This window comes from Oncorhynchus masou, chromosome 17, assembly GCF_036934945.1.
Source record: "Oncorhynchus masou masou isolate Uvic2021 chromosome 17, UVic_Omas_1.1, whole genome shotgun sequence".
Lineage (NCBI taxonomy): Eukaryota > Metazoa > Chordata > Actinopteri > Salmoniformes > Salmonidae > Oncorhynchus > Oncorhynchus masou.
In genome coordinates, this window is record NC_088228.1 from 9,012,217 (window position 1) to 9,029,057 (window position 16,841).

The window sequence follows — 16,841 nt, forward strand, 5'->3', positions numbered from 1 at the left end:
CATTGAATTCATCAATGCAACGCTAAACAGTATCTTTAACACAATTTGTTTTCAAGCAGTTAGTCAAACCTACTCAAAGATTTGATTATGCACATATACAGGTTGTCCGGGGCTTGATGTGTCAGTGAGACCCGAAAAGGGGGATCCGGGCCCACCCGGTTACGCCGGTAACCAGGGACCTCCAGGTCACAGTGGGTTGCCAGGACAACCAGGATTAACAGGTTCTGTATTCTTTCTTCATGTGGAACTACAAGCCACATGGCCACCGTGATTCATTTCACCCAAACGGCATATTCTTTCTTACTTATTAACTATTCTATGGAGGTAAAAGTGAAGGCTATGCCATGTCTTCGCTACGGGCACCACATGCTAACGTTAGCACCATGAGTCAGCTACGGGCACCACAGGCTAACGTTAGCAAAATGAGTCTTAGCTACTGGCACCACATCCTAACGTTAGCACAATGAGTCTTAGCTATGGGCACCACAGGCTAACGTTAGCACAATGAGTCTTCGCTACGGGCACCACAGGCTAACGTTAGCACAATGAGTCTTCGCTACGGGCACCACAGGCTAACGTTAGTACAATGAGTCTTAGCTACGGGCACCACAGGCTAACGTTAGCACAATGAGTCTTCGCTACGGGCACCACAGGCTAACGTTAGCACAATGAGTCTTCGCTATGGGCACCACAGGCTAACGTTAGTACAATGAGTCTTAGCTACGGGCACCACAGGCTAACGTTAGCACAATGGGTCTCAGTAGCTCCTACTTTAGTTTTGTCTTAATCCATTGCTAAATTCAAGTTGCCTTCTCCCTGCCAGGCCCCCCAGGCCCTGAGGGTCAACAGGGACACAGCCCTCCAGGTCTGCCTGGCTTCCCCGGAAGCAAGGGAGACAAAGGATCGCCAGGACTGACAGGTAGTTATGCAAATGTATGTGAATGTGTGTACCTGTCTGTGATTCTAGTGGTAACATTTGTCTTTGTAGATGTTTTTTCTATACTTTGTCTATAACAAGTAATTTTACAACGTTGACCTTGTTGAACAAGATACAAACAGTTGGAAAACATGTATTTTATGAAAGTGTTTTTACTCGGGCAGGGCCATTGGGCTACCGGGGGTTTCCGGGTCCGAAGGGTCCTCTTGGCCCACGGGGCTGCAGCACGGCAGGCCTGGCTGACAGTTTCCTGCTGGCCCGACACAGCCAGACCATCAGAGTGCCTGACTGCCCCCAAGGCACCACCCTCATCTACTCTGGATACTCTCTGCTCTTCATCAATGGCAACAAAAGGGCTCACGGACAAGACCTGGGTAATGGAGTATGGAGACGCATAATCAATTCACCTGAGACACAAACACACACTTGAGCTGGTAGACTTTACATTCACACACACACACACACACACACGCACACACACACACACACACACACACACACACACACACACACACACACACACACACACTGTCACAACACCAAAATAAACTATGCACAGATGTATTATTTAGACCAACATTTCAAATGTTGGACGAAGAGGGTGTATAGGTGTCAGAGGGTGTATAGGTGTCAGAGGGTGTATAGGTGTCAGAGGGTGTATAGGTGTCAGAGGGTGTATAGGTGTCAGAGGGTGTATAGGTGTCAGAGGGTGTATAGGTGTCAGAGGGTGTATAGGTGTCAGAGGGTGTATAGGTGTCAGAGGGTGTATAGGTGTCAGAGGGTGTATAGGTGTCAGAGGGTGTATAGGTGTCAGAGGGTGTATAGGTGTCAGAGGGTGTATAGGTGTCAGAGGGTGTATAGGTGTCAGAGGGTGTATAGGTGTCAGAGGGTGTAAAGGTGTCAGAGGGTGTAAAGGTGTCAGAGGGTGTTATTGAAAGAATTTAATTCCTCTGTTTTAATTCCCAATTAAAATTAAACACTCTGTCAATTCATAAGAATTTGTAAGACCCTTATTTTATAGGAATGGACAGAGCCCGGTCTTAAAGTCAAATAGCAGCCTTTATTCAAGAGAGTACTCCCTCAATACAGGTTACCACAGGTTATAAACTGAAAATGACGTCATTAGTTCCAACACCACCCCGCGCCATCTCCGTTCCAGTACAAAGGCTGTATCTCGAGCCTTCCCACATCCGTCTCCCTACCAATTTAATATAATTTACGAGTCAAGGTTTTCTCGTGTAGGTAAGCATTCTAGGCAGTCTGATTCATTTGTACCAAGAAACAGATAGTCATTGTTCTAAACTCTTGACCACATTCACCCACATTATTTTCAGTACTGGGATCAGATAAGAAAATTCATACATATACAGTAACATTTAGTATTCTGATTAGTACATCCTGATTGAAATGTATACATAATTAGTCATTATAGATAAAAATTCCCTTAACAGGTGTAAAGATGTCAGAGGGTGTAAAGATGTCAGAGGGTGTAAAGATGTCAGAGGGTGTAAAGATGTCAGAGGGTGTAAAGATGTCAGAGGGTATAAACATGTCAGAGGGTGTAAAGATGTCAGAGGGTGTAAAGATGTCAGAGGGTGTAAAGATGTCAGAGGGTGTAAAGATGTCAGAGGGTGTAAAGATGTCAGAGGGTATAAACATGTCAGAGGGTGTAAAGATGTCAGAGGGTGTAAAGATGTCAGAGGGTGTAAAGATGTCAGAGGGTATAAACATGTCAGAGGGTGTAAAGATGTCAGAGGGTGTAAAGATGTCAGAGGGTGTATAGGTGTAAGTAATATGGTGGAAGCCTCTCAGCAGGCAAGGTGGAGCTAATACCTGTCTAATCCCTTCAGATCTACGGTGTCTCAGGGCTAAGGGTTCATTCAGGGTGAAAGAGGTGCTAAAATTGTGACTTTAGCAATCTTCGATGACCTCACCACTGTCCCCCAGGCTCCATTGGCAGCTGCCTGCCTCGTTTCTCCACCATGCCCTTCCTGTTCTGTGACACGGACAACACCTGTCGCTACGCCGCCCGCAATGACTACTCCTATTGGCTGTCCACGGAGAAGCCCATGCCACGCAGCATGGACCTGATCAGAGGAGACGAGATAAGCAGCTACATCAGCAGGTACACAGCCCAGAGAGAAAGGACTCACACACTGACTCACACACACACACTGACTCACACACAAACACACACTAACTCAAACACACACACACCAACTCAACCACACACTAACTCAAACACATACACTAACTCAAACACACACACACACACATATACACACACACTAACTCACACACACACACACACACACACACACACACACACACACACACACACACACACACACACATTAACTTAAGCACACACACTAACTCAAACACACACACTAACTCAAACACACACATTAACTCACACACACACACTAACTCACACACACACACTAGCTCACACACACGCAGTAACTAACTCACTCACACACACAGGCTAACTCACACACACATGCTAACTCACACACACACACACACTAACTCACACACACAATAACTCACACACACACACTAACTCAAACACACACACATTAACTCACACACCTACTCACACACACACTAACTCACGCAGGCCAAAAAATACAAGGACTCTGCAGTCTGCAATCTTCTTTATTTTGGAGCACGTTCCGACAGGTTTCACTGAAGTGTGTGTGTGTGTGTGTGTGTGTGTGTGTGTGTGTGTGTGTGTGTGTGTGTGTGTGTGTGTGTGTGTGTGTGTGTGTGTGTGTGTGTGTGTGTGTGTGTGTGTAATTAGGTGTTCAGTGTGTGAGGGCAGCTCCAATGCTATGGCCATCCACAGCCAGACCGCCCAGCTCCCAGACTGTCCTGGTGACTGGGAATCCCTGTGGACTGGATACTCCTTTGTCATGGTAACAACCTAGCCTGGTGGAACCATCCTGACCTTTGTCATAGTAACAACCTAGCCTGGTGGAACCATCCTGACCTTTGTCATAGTAACAACCTAGCCTGGTGGAACCATCCTGACCTTTGTCATGGTAACAACCTAGCCTGGTGGAACCATCCTGACCTTTGTCATGGTAACAACCTAGCCTGGTGGAACCATCCTGACCTTTGTCATAGTAACAACCTAGCCTGGTGGAACCATCCTGACCTTTGTCATGGTAACAACCTAGCCTGGTGGAACCATCCTGACCTTTGTCATAGTAACAACCTAGCCTGGTGGAACCATCCTGACCTGTGTCATAGTAACAACCTAGCCTGGTGGAACCATCCTGACCTTTGTCATAGTAACAACCTAGCCTGGTGGAACCATCCTGACCTTTGTCATGGTAACAACCTAGCCTGGTGGAACCATCCTGACCTTTGTCATAGTAACAACCTAGCCTGGTGGAACCATCCTGACCTGTGTCATAGTAACAACCTAGCCTGGTGGAACCATCCTGACCTTTGTCATAGTAACAACCTAGCCTGGTGGAACCATCCTGACCTTTGTCATGGTAACAACCTAGCCTGGTGGAACCATCCTGACCTATTTCACTTCACATATCAGTATGGCATTGCTCTTCAGTGATACATTTTGTACATATGTCTGTAATGAAGGGCATTATTCAAAATGTACTTGTCTGCGATTGGATCACCTTCAACCAATCAGAGGACGGCCTAATTGTGGTATTTTGTCCTAGATCCACCTAATGTTTCTGAGAGGATGCTTCCCATCTCTTTTCTCTTCTTCTTTCTCCTCCACTTCTCTCCTCCTCCACCTCTCTCCTCCACCACCTCTCTCCTCCACCTCTTTCCTTTTCTCCCAGCAAACGGGTGCGGGTGCTGAGGGGTCGGGCCAGTCTCTGGGCTCCCCAGGCTCGTGTCTAGAACACTTCCGCCAGGTCCCCTTCATCGAGTGTCACGGCCGGGGAACCTGTAACTACTTCCCTGACTCCTACAGCTTCTGGCTGGCCTTGCTCGACCCCAACCACATGTTCAGGTTAGAATCACCTCAGCAGAGACTGATTCAGTGTGTGTGTGTGTGTGTGCGCGCACGTGTGTGTGTGTGTGTGCGTGTGTGCGTGCGTGCGTGCGTGTGTGGTGAGGATGGAGGCCTGCAAAGTGCGTGCAGGCTTTTGTTCTAGCCCAGCTCTAACATACATGAAATGGCCACCTATCTATGCCTAACCTAATCTATCAATACTGTATCTTATTCTGTTTTGTTCTATGCTATACTCAACTATACCATACTATGTTGGATTTCATTTGAAGATGTAGACTTCTTGTGTTTTTACGATGTATCTGTCAACTCTAATGGTATAATACCCTGTATTTTACAGCACAGTATACAGTAATACTGTGTCAGCTTGAACTAAACCGTATGTCATGGCACTACTCTAAAAAGAGACTACTTTCCTCACAGTGCATACTTTACTGATCTAGGATCAGTTTTGCCTTTTTAAGATCATAAAGAATCAAATGATATGGACTGAGTGGACATGATCCTAGACCAGCACTCCTACTCGTTGATGCTTTGTGAATATGGGCCCTGTTCTGTGTGCTGCTCCCCCCCGCAGTAAGCCTGTGCCCCAGAGGGTGAAGGGACCTCTTCTAGAGAATGTCATCAGTCGTTGCCGCGTATGCAGGAAACCACAAAGCAACGGTAGTGCATTATAATCCACATTCAGTCTCAGGCAGTGCAAAATGAACCATTACTTTGACGGATGAGACTTTAAACAATGATAATAATCAAATTCTAATGTATTTATAATTGGGTGTTTTTTTTCCCCAGACAAATCCAGCCAGGCTCAAGCGATCACTCAAAATATTTGGAACATGTAAGATACTGTTTGCAAACTGGTATGGTTCCCAGTCCAAAAGACACGGCTGAATTATTCTGAATCAAGACAGACATGTTTATTTAAGATACCTTGGAACTACTGTTAATATCACCTTCTGGGTTGTAATTATATTGAGCTCTTCATGACTTGCACTGAGGACCACGCATGTGATTTTAATGTAACTAAGTGCTTTTATAAAGTCTCAAGCATTGTACTGTATATAACTATTGTGTTTGGCTCTATTAACATGTATATTTGATAATGTGTCTCGGTTATTCCCTTCAACATAGGGTGCTCTCTAACAAACAAATAAAACGTGATTATTTTTTTATTTTTTTTGTATTTGCAAAAAAAAAAAAAGTATTACAATGGTTGGATATTTCCAAATAAACATTCACTCAGAGTTGCGTCTGTGTAATTACTTGAGTTTAGGTCTAAATGCCATAACATTTTCTGAGCAGACAATCTACACTTTTAAATGGACCTTCTAGTCATTTTGCAGACGTTCGTATCCAGAACGTCTTAGTCAGTGCATTCATCTGAAGATAGCTAGGTGAGACAATAACCACATATCTCAGTCATAGTAAGCACATTTTTCCTCAATAAAGTCTAACTATACGTGTTGCCATAAATGGCATCACCATTTGACAGTGGGGAGAGTGGATCAAAATGGGACAATGTGGCTGGTGTTTTAGCCTCTCCCTCATTATCAGACACCAATGGTCTTACAGGAGCAGCAACATCCGCTACAGGGGTAGTAGGCTCAGGCAGCGGTAACACAAGCACCTGCTCTTCCAACAATACATTTAATACTATCCGTTTCACCTCCGCCTTAACTAAACTCTGCGGAATCGATACTGAATAATGGTCAGCCAAGGTCATTAAATCAACTCTACGACATTTGTCAAAAACCTCCCACGAAGGGTTATCCAAAAAAGATTTCAAATCAAAAGTAGTCATTTTTACACTACTTCACAAGTGCCAAAGGAAATAGCAAACACTAATGCTACTTCAGCTATGACGCTCAACACTGAACTATACCACTACAACAATCTACATGAGCGGCATGGGTGTCAGTTATGACATATCCCGGACGAGGCTCCACTTACTAAGAACGGCCATGCACCACCACCCACAGAATCGAGAAAGAGCTATCAATCTGTCAATCCTTTCCGTGTCCGGGCCGTTACCGAAGACAAAATCGGGTAACCAGTTTTTGTTAACGATAATGTGTATGGCTACAAGATACCCCGAGGCCATTCCTCTGAGAAGGATTACAGCCCCGGTAGTGAGTAAAGCCTTAATAAAATTCTTCACGACATTCGGGTTACCTAGGGTGGTACAAAGCGATCAAGGTACCAATTTCCTATCCAAGCTCTTCAGGCAGGTGTTAAAATCCTTGTCAATTACGCACCGTGTGTCAAGCGCCTATCACCCAGAGTCTCAGGGTGCACTTGAAAGATGGCATCAGACACTGAAGTCTATGCTACGTAAATATTGTTTGGAATCTGAGAAAGATTGGGATGAGGGAGTTCCTCTAGTTTTGTTTGCTGCTCGTGAAACTGTGCAGGAGTCCCTAGGTTTCAGCCCGGCTGAACTGGTGTTTGGTCACACAATGAGAGGACCAATGAAAGTCCTTAAAGAACAGTTCTTGTCCCAAGAGTTGTGTACCAGAGATGAGAATGTGTTGGACTACGTTAGTCGCTTTCGTGAGCGCCTACACCAAGCTTGTGCTCTCGCAAAGGAAGCTCTGTCTTCCTCACAGAGGAGCATGAAAAGACAATATGATAAAGAGGCTGTTTCTCGTCCACTACAGCCAGGTGACCAAGTACTGGTGTTATTACCTGTTCCAGGATCTTCACTGTCAGCTCGTTTCTCGGGTCCTTATTTAATTGAAAAGAAAATAAGTGAAACTGACTATGTGCTTCAAACTCCTGATAGACAACGCCAATCTCGTGTGTGTCACATTAACATGTTGAAAGCTTACCACACCCGACCCATCACACAGTTAGAGAGTTCAAAAACAGAGGAAGGTACTGCTGTCTCCTCTGCTACTACTGCTATGATAGTGGACTGTCATATTGATGATGTTGATGGCTTGGAGTTGCGCAATACTCAGCAGCAGTGTGTTAGATTGCCCAACTCAGAAATGCTGCTGTCTATCCAATCCGGTCTGGTTCATTTAACGGATGGACAGGCCAATGATATTGTGAGGCTACTACACAGTTTTCCATGTCTCTTTAATGACGTTCCTACTCGCACAAATGTGTTGGAACATGACATTAATGTTGGAAATGCTACACCTATCAAGCAACACCCATATCGTATCAACGCTTCCAAGAGGAAGATAATGAGGGATGAGGTGAGATATTTGTTGGAGAATGACCTGGCTAAGCCAAGTTCAAGCCCTTGGAGTTCTCCTTGCATTTTGGTTCCTAAACCTGATGGTACGTCCAGGTTATGTACGGATTATCGAAAGGTAAATTCTGTCACTATGCCAGATTCGTTCCCGTTACCCCGACTGGACGACTGTATCGACACTATTGGTGCTGCTAAGTATGTAACTAAGTTAGACCTCTTAAAAGGTTACTGGCAGGTTCCGTTAACTTCACGTGCTTCTGAGATTTCTGCCTTTGTGACCCCAGACAACTTCCTACAGTACTCAGTCATGGCTTTTGGGATGCGAAATGCACCAGCCACCTTCCAACGACTGGTTAACTCCGTATTAGCTGGCGTTCCTAATTGTAGTGCATACCTTGATGACCTAGTGATTTATTCGTCTGAGTGGTCAGATCATGTTGACTCGATAAGGGTAGTATGTGAACGGTTGGCAGCTGCTTCTCTAACCGTGAACTTGGCAAAGTGCGAGTTTGGGAAGGCTACTGTTACCTATCTCGGTAAAGAGGTTGGCCATGGACAGGTGCGCCCTGTTAATGCCAAGGTCTTGGCTATAACTGCATTCCCTGCACCTACCACCAGACGAGAGCTACGCCGCTTTTTAGGGATGGTTGGCTACTACCGTAGCTTCTGTAAAAATTTCTCTGCGGTAGTTGCTCCATTGACCGATTTGCTTAGTCCGGCTAGATCATTTGAGTGGTCCCCTGATTGTAAGAGAGCTTTTGAATCAGCGAAAGCACTCTTATGTAGTACACCTGTACTTGCTGCTCCTGATTTTGAACAACCGTTCAAACTTGAGGTAGATGCTAGTGCCAGAGGTGCTGGTGCTGTTCTACTGCAGCAGGACAAGAGTGGAGTGGATCATCCCGTTTGTTATTTTTCACGTAAATTTAATAAATGTCAAACAAACTATGCGACAATAGAACAAGAAGCTCTTGCTTTGTTGTTGGCTCTGCAATACTTTGAAGTATATATTGGTTCCAGTGCCCTACCCGTGATTGTATATACTGACCATAACCCCTTAGTTTTTCTCCACCGAATGTACAACCAGAACCAGCGCCTTATGCGTTGGGCGCTGATTGTACAAAATTATAATTTGGAGATCCGCCACAAAAAGGGTTCTGATAATGTGTTGGCAGATGCTTTGTCTCGTGTGTGAAAATGATTTCTGCATGTTGTGCAAGGTTGTTGCTTTGTTGGGAGTATTAATTGAAATACTGTAGTCGCAACCCCTAGGGTTGCTCTTTTAAGGGTGGGAGTGTTACGGATACAGTTATCCTGTGTGTGTGTGTGTATCCTGTGTGTGTGTTTCTTTTCTCTCCTTCTCCCCTCACAGGTGAAAATCATCACTCCCCAATCAATCATCAATCAGAAGACGCACCTCCTCATATTTCCTAAACCTATCACAGTTCTTTCCCCATGGTTTAAAAACCCCATCATTTGTTTGTTCTAGAGCTCAGCTCAATCTCTCTGTAAATGCCATGTCTGTAGGTCTCTGTTTTTCACTCTCGCTTTGTGTCGTAACCTCTCTTTTGTTTAAGCACCTCATAGCACTTTGTCATCACCTGTGAGTATTGTTTTTGGTTATGGTGTTTGTGTTTGATTGCTGGTGGAAAAGGGGGAAACCAAGACAAGTCGCCCATGGGCATACACTACCCGTAGGTGAACTTTGTTAAATACACTAGTTAGAACTGGGCGGACCACCCACTGTATTTTTGGTTAGTTAGTTAGCTGTTGTTAAAGTAGGCTAGTCTAGCTTAGGGGTGTTTTTGAATACTTATTGTTTCTTTCCTTGGGTCCAGCTCAGCCCCTTTTCCTGCTCCCCCCATTACCGTGTGTTTATAAATAAACCTAGAGTTTGACGGTAGATTTCAGTTGTCGTGCTTATTTCGTTCACACTTTTCCTTTGTCACAATAATAATTTGCATGAGTTATGTTACGAGTCTCATTACCATCCCCCCCTAGACTGTCGGGCCAAAAGGGATTCGTAACATAAGTGGGCTTGTCTTGGTTTCCCCCTTTTCCACCAGCAAACAAACACCATAACCAAAAACAATACTCACAGGTGATGACAAAGTGCTATGAGGTGCTTAAACAAAAGAGAGGTTACGACACAAAGCGAGAGTGAAAAACAGAGTCCTACAGACATGGCATTTACAGAGAGATTGAGCTGAGCTCTAGAACAAACAAATGATGGGGTTTTTAAACCATGGGGAAAGAACTGTGATAGGTTTAGGAAATATGAGGAGGTGTGTCTTCTGATTGATGATTGATTGGGGAGTGATGATTTTCACCTGTGAGGGGAGAAGGAGAGAAAAGAAACACACACACAGGATACACACACACACACAGGATAACTGTATCCGTAACAAATGGAACGTCTCTTCTCTCCTTGTCAGGGTACTATACTGTTAATGAGTGGGTTAATCCACCCCCCAGGCCCACTGAAGCCCATTCACCCCAGTGGAATAACTTTGATCTGGGGCTGCAGGATCATCTTCATTCATCTTTATGGCCAGTCACAGTAGTTGGCGTTAGCCTGCATTATGCTGTTATGAGAGGTCAGACCCAATTACTTGAGCATGAACAACACAACTGAAAGCTTGCTTTGATGTTTTCCGTTGTTGGTGCGATGTGGCAAACCTCATTGACTGGCACTAGACTGAAACATTATTGGCTAATTCCAAACAGACCTTGGAACTCGCTGAACCAGATGGATATTTATAAGGAACTTGTGTAAACCTCAAATGACCATCTGGATGACACATACTATTCAGTGGGAAAGAGCTCTATCATACAGCCCTGACATCATTAAGATTCTATCACACATGAGTAGGTGACACATCACTTTGGTTGTCGGGGAAACCACCTTTATAGCGAACTGAGAACAGGTCTGGGCAGGACATCCTATGTTTGAACAGGTCTGGACAGGACATCCTATGGAAATAACAAATGATGTGAATGTGTGCAGTCAGTGTACTAGTGAAAGCTGGATATAGCCGGTAGCTAATGGGAAAACACATGTCTGTCTAAGTCTACATTTACTTTCCACAGTTTACTGTTTCGTTTCCAAAATGCAATTCTACATCACAATGTACTGTTCAGTAAGAGACTAAAAGACCAACATCCTGTTCCTGACATATGACATTCTATCTTTAACTTCCACAGCCACAATCCCTATAACAAGAGTCGTCTCATCTCCTAAATAAAAAGGTCAACACACTGGAGCTGTCCATGGTGCCGAAGGTCAACGCACTGGAGCTGTCCATGGTGCTGAAGGTAAACACTGGAGCTGTCCATGGTGCTGAAGGTCAACACACTGGAGCTGTCTATGGTGCTGAAGGTCAACACACTGGAGCTGTCTATGGTGCTGAAGGTAAACACTGGAGCTGTCCATGGTGCTGAAGGTCAACACACTGGAGCTGTCTATGGTGCTGAAGGTAAACACTGGAGCTGTCCATGGTGCTGAAGGTCAACACACTGGAGCTGTCTATGGTGCTGAAGGTCAACACACTGGAGCTGTCTATGGTGCTGAAGGTAAACACTGGAGCTGTCCATGGTGCTGAAGGTAAACACTGGAGCTGTCTATGGTGCTGAAGGTAAACACTGGAGCTGTCTATGGTGCTGAAGATAAACACTGGAGCTGTCCATGGTGCTGAAAATCAACACACTGGGGCTGTCCATGGTGCTGAAAATCAACACGCTGGAGCTGTCCATGGTGCTGAAGATCAACACACTGGGGCTGTCCATGGTGCTGAAGGTCAATACACTTCAAAAACCTCTTACGCTAAAAGGGCATTATCATAATTTTCACAATTTCTGTGTTATTTCGCCCTCATAGTGTTGGAACTATTATAGAAATATACAGAAATCACATTTTTGACTGCACTGCCTCTTTAAATCGCACTACCATCAGAAAAACAGTATTGGCCCCTAAGGTAGAATAACTAATAACTCAGTAATCCATTTAATGGCTGTGATCGATAGCTTGAACATCCCTATGTCATAGTGGATAACAAAGCCACAGCATTTTTTAAAACACACTACTTTGACGTATGGCAATAACAGACATAAGCGACATGCAACTACTATGTTTAAATGTCACTTTTTTACGTATTCTAATGAGACCATGTTACAGAGCATAGTAAGCCATAGGAAGGCAGTACTACCACAGTTAATAGTCTAGTGGTTAGAACGTTGGGTCAGTAACCTGAAAGTGTTGCTGGACTGAATCCCCGAGCTGACATGGTGAAAATCTGCCGTTCTGCCCCCGAGCAAGACAGCTAACCCACTGTTCCCTGGGTGCTGAAGACGTGGATGTCGATGAAGGCAGCACCCCGCAGCTACCTGATTCAGAGGGGTTGGGTTAAATGCAGAAGACACATTTCAGTTGTACAACTGACTAGGTATCCCTGTTTCCCCTTAATATTAGAAAGACATTTTCTAATTTGCGTCCCAACACTTAATGCTCTATAGGCTTCTTTACACGTTGTGGAAACGTTGTGGAAACGTTGTGGGCACGTTGAGGAAACGTTGTGGACACGTTGTGGACACGTTGTGCCGTTGTGGACACATTGAGGACACGTTGTGGGACACGTTGAGGAAACGTTGTGCCGTTGTGGACACGTTGAGGACACGTTGTGGGACACGTTGTGGACACGTTGTGGGACACGTTGTGGACACGTTGTGGGACACGTTGTGGACACGTTGTGGGCACGTTGTGGACACGTTGTGGGACACGTTGTGGACACGTTGAGGACACGTTGTGGGACACGTTGAGGACACGTTGTGGGACACGTTGAGGACACGTTGTGGGACACGTTGAGTACACGTTGTGGACACGTTGTGGGACACGTTGTGCGACAAGTTGTGGGACACGTTGTGGACACGTTGTGGAAACGTTGTGGGACACGTTGTGGACACGTTGTGGGACACGTTGTGGACACGTTGTGGCAAGGTGCGGCAAAGTGCAAGGAACCTGTGAGGGACGGGCACTACTACCCCCTGTACTAACAGGATTAATCCACTCGGTGGAAGACCAATGGCAGCGGCGCTACATAATCCTCCTATAGAATATAATTCAATAAAGTTGAGCGCTATCCCCTTAAATGGGTAATCTGCAGTTGAAACAAAAACAAAGTACTCCCCGCCACTGTTTCTGTAAAAAGATGAGCGATGGGGCTGCTGATGCAAGGACTGACCGTCCATGCTATAAAAAGTATCATTTTCACCATGTTTTGAGGCTATACAGTGTTTGATTAAATTTACTTTTGTTAACAAACATTGGAGTAAAACAAGCTTATATTATGGGTTCTGATGGAGATGAATTGATCTCATGAAGCATTTATAAATTATAAACTTCCAAGAATCAATGTGTAGGTTACATATCATTCATTTATAAATAAATAAAAATAATGTATCAACTGCAGATTGCGCTTTTAGGGTCTACCTTCTTCCCTTTCAAGGTGAACTTCAATAAGAGGAGCCATATTATTGTGTCTTGGGCTTGCCAAGCATGACTGTGATAACAACATAAAACATGCATTTTAACTCAACATAATCTAAGTGACTGGTCTGCTAATGCTACTGTGTGAATACATATATGCTACAACCAAGGCCAGGTCCGTTTTTAACACAGTGAATCTGTATAACATGTTTTTTTTGTTGCGCAAAATGGTCATTATTTGGCTAATAATGTGGATCTCAAGGAAAAAAATGGGCAGTTGTGTTACAAATGCCAGGGATGATTTTTGGTCCAAGTCTGCCCCTGGCTACAACTGTAATAAGAGGGGCGGGAGAGGGGATACAACGGACTAACAGATATATGTCAAACAGAGTGGAAATCTCATTAATAGACAAGGCAGACGGAACCAGTGTGAGCCTGCCGCGATGTTGAGCGACTTCCGCGACCTCTGGATTCCCCAATATCTTCCCGTTTTATGGCGCAGAAAAAGGGTTAATGAGATCACTTTTTGCGCCATGTCGGTGTCATTAACGTTTAATTTCACGAGTGCACATTGCGCGGCCAGTCGCACGGAAACCAGCTTGTAATAGCAGAGTGTGTGGATCTGTGTGCGTGCAAATATGTGAAAACAACCGATGATGACATTATATTCACTAAGGCCTCTATATCCGCAATGACGTGAGTGTGGGTACCAGCTATAGCTGAGGCAGTAATAGGAGAAAAAAAAAACATGTAGGCCCCACGCGCACACACAGCACGAGTGGAATTTATGGCCTGAATAAATGGTGCGTTAAAGACTACAGGCTACAAATTAAAATTACCTGTAACATTTTTTTATTATGCTCCAACATCTCGTTGTAAAATATGCAGTCTTGCAACTATGAGAAGAAAAAGAGTTGCCTTTAGTTCCAGACCCCTAATGACTGTTGTAAATGATCTGTCACATCACATGCTTTACTGCATCACTGAGGACAAATACAATTGCATTACCTCACCCTCATCTTACGTAATACGTTGGTTTAAAAAGACCAGATACCGGGGTAGCTGCAAGTTATTCAGAGTTTCGTTCCATCATTCCATCTTGGGACATCTCATCTATACCAGCTCAAGAGACCTACCAGAGTCCAGATGGCCCTCGCCGGAATCTGGTGCGCATTTGTGCTTGTGTGTGTCAGTCTGTGTCAGACGGGGAAGGTCGACTCTTTCGGAGTGTCTTCGTATCTCAAGCTCGGACACCAAGATAAACCAACATGGCTCGAAACCTTACAGGATAAACAGGTGAGGGGCATGGTGTTCTGTTTGTACTCGTTTAAGGTTTCTGAAAATTAGGCTATATAAAGTTGACGTTACTTAGTGGCACATGCTTGCATTAAATTAAATGAGTGGATTTGTCCATTGTGCTGAAATGGCTAATTGGAAAAATGGCAGTAAACGCACAAAATGACAGGCTCCTTCACTTTGGAAGTTGTATTTTAGTAGACAAGCCTACCTATGCTATGCTATATGCTATTTTAATTAACAAGGAATGCATTTAACATTGCAGCTATGTAAGAACATATCGTTTTTCTTTCACAGGTATCCGCTGACGACAAATACAACCTCGTCTGGCTGCTGTACACGCTTTCACAGTCACACCACGACAGCACGTTGAAAATAAACTCCCTCCCTCGTGGACCGGAGAGTGTCGGGAAACAGGAGAGTAGGCGCGAGACTATGCCACAGGACTCGCGCGTTCGTAAAGAAGGCTGCAAAGTGTTCTTCTGGAAGTCATGGACCGCCTGCTGATCGTCTGCTTTTACTCCCAAACAGATGCTCTTCTAATCGACGACAGTTTTCATTACAAATCCTTACCTGCTTGCCAAAGTTTTTACGAAATTGTTCATTTAACGTATTATTTTTCTTAATTAATTTTAAGTTACATGGTTGTGAGGCTATAGCCTATTTGTCAAGTTTAAATAAAATCTGAATTATTTATTAATCGTTTGTCTCCAGAATTATACTTTTCTCTCTCTCTCAATTCAATTTCAATTTAAGGGACTTTATTGACGCGGGAAACATATGTTTATATTGCCAAATCAAGTGAATTAGATAATAAAGTGATAACAAAGAAAAGTGAAATCTCTCTCATTTCTTAGAATGTTAGATAGTATTTCTTAGAACAGTAGGCTATGCGATGATACAGATTAGAATGGACTTTAAATGGGTAATCTGCATTTGATACATCCATTTATTTTGTACTTTTAAATTAATGATGTATACCTGTAGGCCACCCATTTGTTATTTTTTAGACATTTTTATTTATCTTTGTTATTTTCTGTTGGGCGGGGTCACAGGAACATGATCCATGTCTAATGATATGTTTCTAATAACCTCTAACCGTAGGCTGCCACTCATTGTTTCTTGAAGAATATAACTTATAAATGCCTCATGAGCTTAGTTCAACCGTCGTACATCATCAGAACCTAAAATATGTTTGTTTTTTTACTCCATTGTCTGTAAACCATGTAGGCTAATTGTAAACAAACACCATATAGCTGTTAAACACGGTCAAAAAATGATCATTTGATATCTTGGATGGTCAGTCCTTGTATTCATAGCGCTGGGTATGAATTTGAGAGTGGTTACATTTCTCCATCCCCAAGGAATTAAGAAATCTATAATTATTAAAATGAGCAATGTCAGAGTCCAGAATATAAATATATATATGAATATGATGGTGTGTATAGACATTAAGGACAGTAAATGAATAGAGAAGGTGTGTACAGCAGTAGTCATATAGGATGAGCTTTGACCTGAATACAGTAAATACATATGAAGTTGGTAAAACAGTATAAACATGATTAAAGTGACCAGTGTTCAATGACTATATACATAGGGCAGCAGTCTCTAAGGTGCAGGGTAGAGTACTGGGTGGTAGCCGGCTAGTAACAGTCTCTAAGGGGTAGAGTACGGGGTGGTAGCCGGCTAGTAACAGTCTCTAAGGTGCAGGGTAGAGTACGGGGCGGTAGCCGGCTAGTAACAGTCTCTAAGGGGTAGAGTACCGGGTGGTAGCCGGCTAGTAACAGTCTCTAAGGGGTAGAGTACGGGGTGGTAGCCGGCTAGTAACAGTCTCTAAGGGGTAGAGTACGGGGTGGTAGCCGGCTAGTAACAGTCTCTAAGGGGTAGAGTACGGGGTGGTAGCCGGCTAGTAACAGTCTCTAAGGGGTAG

The 16,841-nt window shown here is 44.0% G+C and overlaps 1 protein-coding gene across 2 annotated transcripts in view; it reads left to right on the forward strand.

The window, feature by feature from the left end:
* The window catches only part of LOC135558396 (collagen alpha-1(I) chain-like), a 65,330-nt gene extending 59,155 nt beyond the window's left edge, over positions 1-6,175 (forward strand). The window contains exons 46-53 of one of the 2 annotated variants that reach the window (XM_064992172.1): positions 102-221; positions 824-919; positions 1,102-1,311; positions 2,885-3,062; positions 3,744-3,858; positions 4,759-4,931; positions 5,509-5,594; positions 5,724-6,175. In XM_064992172.1, coding sequence (XP_064848244.1) covers positions 102-221; positions 824-919; positions 1,102-1,311; positions 2,885-3,062; positions 3,744-3,858; positions 4,759-4,931; positions 5,509-5,594; positions 5,724-5,773 — 1,028 coding nt within the window. In that variant the 3' untranslated portion in view covers positions 5,774-6,175. Of the gene's footprint in view, positions 1-101; positions 222-823; positions 920-1,101; positions 1,312-2,787; positions 3,063-3,743; positions 3,859-4,758; positions 4,932-5,508; positions 5,595-5,723 lie in introns of those variants that run through there. The other variant, XM_064992173.1, reaches the window with a different exon arrangement.
* Positions 6,176-16,841: the final 10,666 nt, after the last annotated feature.